We start from the raw sequence: 9,927 nt of genomic DNA on the forward strand, positions 1-9,927 counted from the left end.
ACAACATTATTAACTTATCACACTCACAACACTCAACTGCACACAATACTCGATCACTGTTGCGCTTAATGAATCTTATGAAAAGTCGTTGATAAGAATTTTCAGTGAAGCGTCATTCAAATCATAAATATGAATGTTCATAGATTCATGAATCGGTAAGGAGTTATGATATTACTAATTTGGTTTGAATTTCAGAAAAATATTATTCTTACGCAGATGAAACAACCTAAGTGGGTGACCACGATTGAATCGGTACCAAAAACCAACCTGGGTCGTAACCAACCTCGTCGCTATATAGAGAAGGTTAATGGCAAAGGGATCATATTCAGCTGTTTCGCTCAATCACACTCTCACTGCCAATGGTGAACGGAATAGAGGAATACGAGTACACAGTGCTTAGTTTTGTTTGAAACAATATCCAGCAGGATACACTTTATTCAAATTGATTTATTTTCCATACGATTTACATATCTGTATCGTTATACAGGTGTACAATGTATGAGTGAGTGACATGGCAGATGATGCGATTTCGTAAAAGCAAATCTCGCGTATCTTTCCAATTAGCTGCTCATGAGGATCCGGCTCTAAACGTCTTCTGTTATTTTTATAAATAGATATAGCCTTATGATTTGCGTAAAACATTCGACCATACACTCACGCATACTTATCATTCCTGCCATGTATCCTGCATCTTATATAGTACATAAAAAACGGTATGACGGTCGCAATTTGTAAAAAGAGGAAGTTCTAATAGAATGGCCTCTATTTTAGCTAGTTCTACAAATGGAACGAATTTCCTTCATTTAGTCTTCCCTTATGTAAAAACACACACAACGGTGAAAAGAAAAACAAATAGACGCAACCAACACTTATTCCTACCCAACCTGTGTCTGACAAATAAAATGTACCTCAGTAATATTTGTTCGGAGATGTTGTCCAACGTCCTTCTTAAAGCACTCCTACCAACATATAATGCAGTAACATGCACGCAAACGGAAACAACCATTTACACATTACGATCAAACAATATCGTAGAGCTAGTATTAAAGACCAATGCACGACAGATTTAACATGATTCTTCCTCCTCTTCCTCCTCATCCTGTTCCTCCGAGTGTTCCTCGCCCTGTGACGCTACAAAGCCTGTCGCCATCACGCCGCTCCCATAACATCATAACTTCCCAGCCGGTCCATCCGCGTTCGAAACCTGGCTATGATAGTGTAGCGCTTCCTGGTACGCCTTGTTGACTGCCTTCCGTTCGGTCGGTTTTCGCGATTCAATCAGTTTGCTCTGATCGAGCTCTTTGTCGACACCAAGCAGTTCCAGCTTGCCAACCGGCAACCACTGCCATGTACGTTTTACATCGAAAAACAGTACCAAAAAGACGGGCTCGTCGTAGTTGCTCCGCAGGGCCAATACATCGGATGGAGGTGCAGGCAGCGGAACGCCATTGTGCACGAAGCCTTTCGGAATGATTGGATCGATAATCAGGGCCGGATACCAAGGGTAGCCTCGGCATTTGGCCCACACTAGCTTCAACGGCTCCAGGGCCGGCTTCTCCGGAAATGATTCCACATCCGGTTCACTGTTAGTGGACATCTCCGAGTCGCAGTATGAATCATCATTGCTAGAACTACGGACAGTGAAAGCCGAAAAGTGATTAGTAACATATTCATCCAGTTCGATGGATTCCGTCTTACCCAAACTCCGATTCGGTTCCGCTTCCACTAAATCCACTGCAGCTACTGCAGGTACTTCCAGTAAGGCTGAGATTACTCTCCGAGTCGCTAATTTCTCGATCCTGCTGTCCACGGTACACACGAAAACTGTCTGGGATGGCTTCCAACGATTTTCGTTCCATCGGTTTGCCTTCCAGTGCCGAAGCGGACGTTGCCTCAAGGAACGACTCAATGCTCTTCCCACTTTTGCCGATCCGCTTGCCACGGTTGATCTTCTTTGCCGTCTTCTGGAGCAGTTCCGTCGTTGTCATTGGGGTTACGGTTGGGCCGCTCGGCCCACCTCCTCCACTACTGCTAACTTCTCCGCCACCTGGTCCATCCTGTTTTAGCGGCGTTTCCGGTTTCTTCAATGCCGCTTGAGCTTTGCGTGTGAACAAAACAGCCGTTCTGTTGTTAAAAAAGAGCACCACAAGATCGAGAGTATTACTTTCTAATCTTTAAATTCAATAAGAACCATTCCTAGGTTACCTTCGATTCACTCCAGAGGGCGAAGGGCTGTTGTTAAGCACTTTATGTGGACTCACGTCTGGTGTGATTTGGTGATGTTTCTGAGGGCCAGAAAGGTTGCTACCTGCCAAACCCCCGAGGCCGCTAGTAGAGGGTTCCGCGTGTATGACATGGCTTAACTTCTTCGGTAAATGTGTTGAACCAGTGAGAGAGGATGAAACACCTCCACCGAGCGATGATAAGCATGCTCCTGATACTATCAAATCGGAAGCTATACTACGATCGTTCACCTGGTGACAAAAACATGTAGAATGGTTAGAACTTAGACAACTTAAAATAGCTATTGTTTTCTCTTCTTTTACCAAGGCACGCTCCGGATCTTTACTGATCGCACGCTTCACTCTCGCAATCTCATTGCGAATCTGTTTGATGCGCTTCGAGCGCGTCAACGCATGTCGGATTCCGTTCGCTTTGCTCAGCAGTGTCTGCAGCTTTCCGATGTGCTCCGCGTTTGCCGACTGTCCAGCTATCTTTGTCAGTTCATTCTCAATGTCCATCGCAATATTGTCCTCGCTGGAACCAGTCGTTCTACTGCTTCCAGCAGGTGCTGCAGCACTTGAAGGCAATGACTCTACGGGAGGTGGCTGTTGGAAATGGCCAGCTCGTTCGAGTTCTTTTCGCACCGTGCGGAATACAATCGTTCCGGCATCTCGCATTCGTACACCCGCCCGGTAAAACATGGTGTCCTTGTTGTTGTATGCCAAGCAGTTTCGGATCATCAGCGCAAAGTCCTGTTCCAGATCTTCGATGCGAACGTACATCCCACGTGTCAGTTTCTGTCTCATAGTTCCCAAATCCATCGGGTGCTTCACAATATCGGTGTAGTCTGGCACTTCCTCCGTGTCGACCGGTTCGCGGAAGATCTCTTTATCGTCCTTCACCTCCAACTGATCCAGTATTCGATGCAAAACACTCTCGATAGGGTTCAGTGTAGCCATCACAAGCTGTTCGGTAGTCTTGATCAAAATCAGCTTAATCTTCTCCCGTTTGCGAACTAACTCACAAAGTAACCGTGACCGCTCCAGATCCTGTCGGAGACACTGCCAATACTTGAGCTGCTGGTAGAGCTCCTGAGCGTCCGGTGAACCATCAGTTCGGTCACGACAACCGGCGATTCCAGTTCCTTGTGCTTGACCTTGCGATTGTAGCCTGCGCAGCAAAGGAACTCCATTCCGATACTGACGTTTGAGCGTCCAATAGGCAATCAGACGCTGAATAAACTGCTGTTTCTTCGGAATATTCACCAACGACGAGATTTCCTCGATGCGGTTCTGTGGTATCGTCGGTATGAGAATAACCGGAGCACTAGTCCGCTTCAATGCAAGCAGCTTTCGTGCCTTTTTCATCTTTTCTCGTGTCACCTCTCGCGCATCCGTTGGTGGCCCACCCTCAGGCGAATTACCCGGTGTCGTCTGAAGCGCGTTCAGTGGTGTATGCGCATCACAGTAGGCCGTCTTTTGCACCACAACCGGATTACTGTCCGTACCTTTCACCGTATCCATGCGCATGCACAAACCCGCCTGCTGCGCACATGTAACATGGAATGCCGCGTAACAATAAGTCTTGTTGCACTGAATGCACGCCCCGTTCCCTTTTTGCTTGCAAATGTAGCACGTCAGGCGCCAACGAGCGGCGGGGATAGTTTCGATGGAGTCGATCGGTTCCAGAAACACGGTGTTGGCGAATCGAACTTCCGGAATCCACAATGCACACACAACGTGGGCCCATTGGCCATGATCTGTCTGCTTGAATGCACCACCAGTGTTGGGACACAGGACGCAATCTACCGGTCGGCTTGGGCTTTGTAAACACCGTCGACAAAGCCACTGCCCCTCGGGAATGTATGGCACACCATAGCAATCCTGATGTACGGCCAGATTGCACATATCGCAGAACAGAATCACGTTCGTGTTTTGACATTCCCCGTCCATGCAGATACAACATACGGCATCGTCATCCACGACAGCTCCATTTTGGCCATTTGCAGCCGCCTGAAAGAAAGATTCCTTTTCCAGACGATCCATCAGCAGTTCGAGCGAATCCACTGGCACCGGCCCAACATTCTGCGCCGCGCGCCGTTCGTTGATAATGCTTAGCCAAGTCGTGTCCTCCTCGTCCACATCGTATTCAACTTCCCCATCCAGTTCTTCGCTAGATTTTTCAATGAAACGGATGTAAGCGTTTGGCCGGGCCGGTGCATCACAGATTGTGTAATCTTCGATTTCTTTAAATTTGCCTTCCGGCAGCTGCACTTCGGGTTCTTCCGGCGGTGTCACGGCAAACGCTTCGAAATCAGACACTGTTTTGCATTTGCTCTCGTACTCCTCAAGCGACATTACAGGCAGAGCGTCCAGCACAGGAATTTTCACTGTCTTGCCATTACAGTCTAGGCGCACGAGGTTTTCTGTTTCGAGATACGTAATCCCTTCCTTCGGTGGACTGGAAGCGATCTGGTTTTTCGGTGTAACGCCCACCTTCAGCTTACGGCCCTTCTGCTTGATAGGAGTCGACACCGAGGCTGGCACGGCCGGAGACGGGTTGTCGTGGTCATAGTTGTTCAGATGATACTGCAGGCCTATGACGGACTTGTATGTTTTCTCACACATCGGACATTTGAATGGGCCTGCGTCCTTTTTGAGTGTTTTGATGTAATCATTCACATCGAAATCGATGCCCATGGTGCTGCTCGATATTAGTAATCCTGCTCCTGACTGGGTTTCGAACCTATTGGCTGGCATTGGAGTTGCCACCCTCACAAACCAAATACCGCGTATTCACCTATGCTGAAAGAACAATCTTTTTGTTTTACAGATATGTAATCACCCTTTTACACTAGCTGGTTTTTCTTTCAGGTTCTTTTTTCCTAAGCTTCGGTTCGTATTTTTGTAGCGCCTTTCTTTTTGTTTACAGCAGCTCACTTTTGACAGCGGCGCATAGCTGTCAATTTTCAACCGGTTCAAGGCTGCCAACATGAACACCGTTGATATAACCGTTTCATCCCGTTATTTTCATGCAAACATTTTATTTGCACTACAATTTGGGATAGTTTTGTAGTAATTAGCATTTTTGCCCATACTTTTGTTGTGATTTATGGTGGATTCGATAAAAAGTGGCAACGCAAACATACATTTTTAAATAATCAATGCAAACCAGATCTAGCAGCTATTTGTCAGTTGTCAATGTCAGCTGTTCATATACCGGCTCTGCTTCATAGAAGTTGATTATTTACGTTTTCTCTGCTAAATAGCATATCATCCTTATCGTGATTTATAATAAATAGTATTCAATTTCATTATGCAACAAAACGACCAATTGCAGCAACCCGATGACCCACAGAGGAATGCACTGGTAAGAAGAAAGTAGAACATTTATCATCTTTCCACTAACGCAATGTGGTGAAACCGTTTTCAGAATTATCAATTTTCCCCTGAAGAGCTGCGAGTCCTTCGCGAGTGTAATCGTGAATCCTTTTTTCAACGATCCCTTCCGTTAGGGACGGTTATGGGAATTGGCGCATGGTACGCAGTGCATAATAAGTTTCTAAAGGTAATGATGCACTTCTAAAAATCATTGGAACAATTAAATTTTTACGTATGTACCAATTTCAATACACTTCGACAGCCAAGTGTTCGTTTCGGTCCTGCCCCAAAGATATTAGTTGGCGTTACGCTTGGATACTTCATCGGAAAGATAAGTTACCAGAGCAAATGTGCCGAAAAGATTTTGCAGCTGCCCAACTCTCGATTGGCCGATTTGATGCGCCAACGTCGCCAGGGATCCACGGGAATGGCCGATAAATTGTACGACTGCATTTGAAAAGCAGGCACCATGCCGATACTAATCTCTTAACCTCTTGTATAGTCTTCCTGATCAAGGATTCGGTGCTTCAAGTATGCTAACACCGTTCGAAACAACCCCGGCACGTGAACGACAGGCCGACGAGTCATTCCTGAGCAACGGTTCGCTGAACCTGTACTACGATGGTCCGCAATACTCCGGGCTAGATGATAGCGGTCGTCCAACGGTTGACTGTAAGTAGAGAGGGTACTTAGACGACGTTGGTAAGTATTAACATACTACTTTTCATTCCAGCTACCACCAATTTCGAAGAGGATCTTCAGCTCCCGCTTGCACCGAAGGCATCCAAAAGCTACGAGGAACTCCGACGACAAAATCGAGAAGAGTACCTAAAGCGCCAGCAGCAACCTTACCGTCCGGCAACGATCCTTGAAGATAGTCCGCCAATACGACGCGAAACAACAGAACGACGCGGTGGTACGACTTCCGAAGAAGCTGCGCAGGCTTCAAGTCCGCCATCCGTTAAAAACAAGTACGGGGATGCTTGGTCGCAATAGGTAGCTTGTTAAAGCATTTTTTCATTACTTCTAGGGAAGCTTAGTAGAGAAAAAAGTTCTAAATATATACTTAAAGTTTAGTTAAACGAACGTGCTGAATATTTTATTATTATTTCACACTCGACGACAGACCATTGCTGGATAACGATCACAATATAAGTGATGATAGAACGGGGAGTGAAGGAGTCGTGATGTGTAACCAGGTTTACTTTTGCAGTTGGATGATCAACAGCGATATGATCATTCGCCACCGATAAGCGATACCTCGTACAAGTAAGCACCAAGCAGTTTAGTCTAATTGAAAAAGTGAGAGTTTAAGTATATCATAAAACGAGATCGAATGTTTCAACTTACCCCTTCGATATAGTTGCGCACATCGATCTTTTCGTTCTGCGAATGTGCTCCATCGTCCGATGCACCCATGGGAAGCAGCAACACATTCTTGCCCGTCGTTTGCTGTAGCGTTAGCGTAACAGGAATCGATCCTCCCTCTCGAGTCATATCCGGGTCAACGTTGTATACGTGCTTCGTAGCTGTTCGGGCCGCCTGATAGTGCGGATGATTTGGATCTTCCGTCCACGGTTTACCACCATGAGCCATACGCACCGCAAAATGATTCGGTGAACCGCGTTGGGCCCACTTCTCTGTTAGATACTCTCGCACATAACGCTCCGTAAGGTCGGGCGTCTGATTTGGCACGATTCGGATCGAAAACTTTCCAATGACCTTCTTTGGAATGACTGTCTTCTGACCAGGTTCATAAAATGCACCCTCTACGCCGTGAATCGAAAGACTTGGTTGACGCCAACGGTGCATGAGAATCTTCGTCTTGTCCTCCTTATGCATCAGCTTGCGCGCTCCAAGTTCCGCCCGGTAACTGCCGACATCGAAGTGAATAGCATCGTAAATGGCCTGCTCGTTCGGAAGAAGAGGGGCCACTTCCTGGTAGATTTTCGGAATCAGAATGCGTCCTTCACTGTCCGTCAACGTGCCGAGTAGATACACTAAATCGTTCATCGCTTCGTACACGGTGCCGCCGAATACGCCGCTATGAAGATCCTTATGAGCGCAACCAACTTCAACTTCGAAGTAGCAAATACCGCGTAGTCCGTACGTAATACAAGGTTTGTCCGTTCCAAGCCAGTAGTTGTCGGAAATGCAAACATAGTCCACGTCGGAAAGGAAATCTTTCTGACGAGCATACAGTAGCTCATCAAGGCCCTCACTACCAGACTCTTCCATGCCTTCGAACACGAATTTCAGATTGACCGGGAGTGGTTCCCCAATTGCCTGGTAACCTTCGATTGCGTGCAGCCATCCCAGAACCGGTCCCTTGTCGTCGCTGGAACCACGTCCAAATAGTTTGCCATCTTTTTCTGTCAGCACAAAGGGTTCCGTTGCCCAACCGTCCTCTAATATTGCAGGTTGTACATCCAAGTGACCATAAAGGCACACGGTCTTTTTCGCTGGGTCCTGCAAAGAAGGATTGCAGGCGTAGTAAACAATCCATCAATTGAAACGCGCATTGCTGATAAGATTTGAATGGTTATAGGATAAAGGAAAATATGTAATATCTCGTGCGAAAACTTCATCGGAGAGATAATTGATAGCATGGAAACATACAATGAATCAATCAACTGTCCATGAACAGTCGATTTATTGGCCTATTAATACCGTCCAAGCACTGCAACCACAATACGGACATTGTGGTCACACTCGACGATAACCACTTTCGAAGTGGTCTTTAAAGTGGCCTCATATGTATATGCATAGTTTCTTCCTAACTATAACCACAATTTTCGACATTTTCCCTACTTTATCGCTTTGAAACCAAAAACCCCACATTCAAATATCATCTTTGCCACCGCACGGCACTTCCCCCCCCCCCCCCTCCCCTTCCTCTTCCCCCTTTTTTCCTTCAACAGTGTCTTATCAATGAACAGCTCCAGTCAAGAGTGATCCCCATTGAAATGCGACACTCAGCAGCGGAATTTACAATCAAGCACCACTTTGCTGACGCATAATAAAACATAACGACCCTCTCTTGCCCCTGTGGCGTCCTACCTACGTAGCAAATTGCAACCGTTGCATTTCCAATCGTAGTATGCACCCTGACGTCATATTCTGATGATGCAGTTTATAGTAAACATACGTGCCGAGCCTCTCTTTCTATCAATGGAGCATTCTTTGGTTGACTTGACCGACCACCAAAACAATACACGATAGCTGAAAACGTACCGAGACATACGATCCCCTTCCACAAGCAAGTTCATTGACATTAACTGCGTTGTGCATCTGGAAATGGCGATCTTTGGCGACATTATTTGTACCCCCAGGATGACTCACAGCTGACCCGTAACAAAAGCGAATACTACTTACTGTTCCCAGTACGCCGAGGATGACCTTCGGTAGGTCGAGTTCACGGCCGTCAGCCAGCTTCTGTTTGCCGACGTCTGCCAGCTCAACTGTTGCCCCAAGTTTCCGCAATCTTTCCGCAACCCAGTCCACCATGCGAAAAATTTCCGGCCGTGATTCTGGCCAGGCCGACACCGACTTTATCGCCACCGCTTCCCTCAGTGCATCGATATACTTGCTCTTATTGGCATCGATGTGGCTTTAAACGAACGTAAATGGTCAGAATTATAAACGCCACTGCACTCAGGGCAAAACGGATTAACTCACCTGAACAGTTTGTTCAACACGGCGGGTAAATCTGCGTTCGACATTTTTAAGGATAACTAATCGACACGATCACACAACACTAAGACGTTTTCTGGTTCTGCGGAGACACGTTAACGGACCGACAGTCTATCTTCTTCTGGTGGAAATTCGGATCACAAAGTACGAAGACGATCGGTGTCGAATGAAAGTGCAGCCCGGTCTCATATCACGACCCAACATATGACGAATATGCATCTGTTTACATGCGCAAGTTCCAGTACTTCAGCTGCTTGTGGTTGCTGCCCCAAGCAAATTCGTTCCGACTAAGCAAATAATACTATATATCGCTACGGATGAACGATGTTTAATCGGGGATTTTCCTTTGTAGGTTGTTGTTTTCCCTTTATCGCATATGCCACAACATCAAGCTTTTTGAATATGAATCAGTCACGAAAAGTCTAAATGGTACGATCAGAAACTCGTTTCAATCAATAAAAATATATTGAAATTAACAAAAATATTATCATACCAACCAATAAGAGTGCACTACTACAGTACACTTTTAACGGATTAAACGATCTCCGGAGACGTTACTTTACTGTTCATCTCTGGTCAGTATCAGTTACAATGGTAATCTTGTTGGACTGTTTGTAGTTTGATAAATGAG

At 46.1% G+C, this 9,927-nt stretch overlaps 3 protein-coding genes across 3 annotated transcripts; 1 reads left to right on the plus strand and 2 right to left on the minus strand.

Moving 5' to 3' along the window:
- Positions 1-396: 396 nt before the first annotated feature.
- LOC125768681 (bromodomain-containing protein 1) lies at positions 397-5,165 on the minus strand. Its single transcript, XM_049436692.1, has 4 exons — positions 2,547-5,165; positions 2,206-2,474; positions 1,699-2,124; positions 397-1,631 (listed from the first exon to the last, which is right to left on the minus strand). Exons 1-4 carry the CDS (start codon positions 4,980-4,982, stop codon positions 1,169-1,171), a joined length of 3,594 nt encoding a protein of 1,197 aa, XP_049292649.1. The 5' UTR covers positions 4,983-5,165; the 3' UTR covers positions 397-1,168.
- A 235-nt stretch (positions 5,166-5,400) lies between these two features.
- On the plus strand, positions 5,401-6,689 carry LOC125768694 (OCIA domain-containing protein 1). Its single transcript, XM_049436715.1, has 5 exons — positions 5,401-5,592; positions 5,656-5,790; positions 5,866-6,044; positions 6,106-6,275; positions 6,337-6,689. The coding sequence occupies exons 1-5, from the start codon at positions 5,539-5,541 to the stop codon at positions 6,597-6,599; spliced, it is 801 nt and encodes a 266-aa protein (XP_049292672.1). The 5' UTR covers positions 5,401-5,538; the 3' UTR covers positions 6,600-6,689.
- On the minus strand, positions 6,676-9,663 carry LOC125768687 (cytosolic non-specific dipeptidase). The gene is made up of 4 exons (XM_049436705.1): positions 9,282-9,663; positions 8,979-9,213; positions 6,954-8,072; positions 6,676-6,893 (listed from the first exon to the last, which is right to left on the minus strand). Exons 1-4 carry the CDS (start codon positions 9,323-9,325, stop codon positions 6,840-6,842), a joined length of 1,452 nt encoding a protein of 483 aa, XP_049292662.1. The 5' UTR covers positions 9,326-9,663; the 3' UTR covers positions 6,676-6,839.
- Between the last annotated feature and the right edge of the window lie 264 nt (positions 9,664-9,927).

Source organism: Anopheles funestus, chromosome 3RL, assembly GCF_943734845.2.
Source record: "Anopheles funestus chromosome 3RL, idAnoFuneDA-416_04, whole genome shotgun sequence".
NCBI lineage: Eukaryota > Metazoa > Arthropoda > Insecta > Diptera > Culicidae > Anopheles > Anopheles funestus.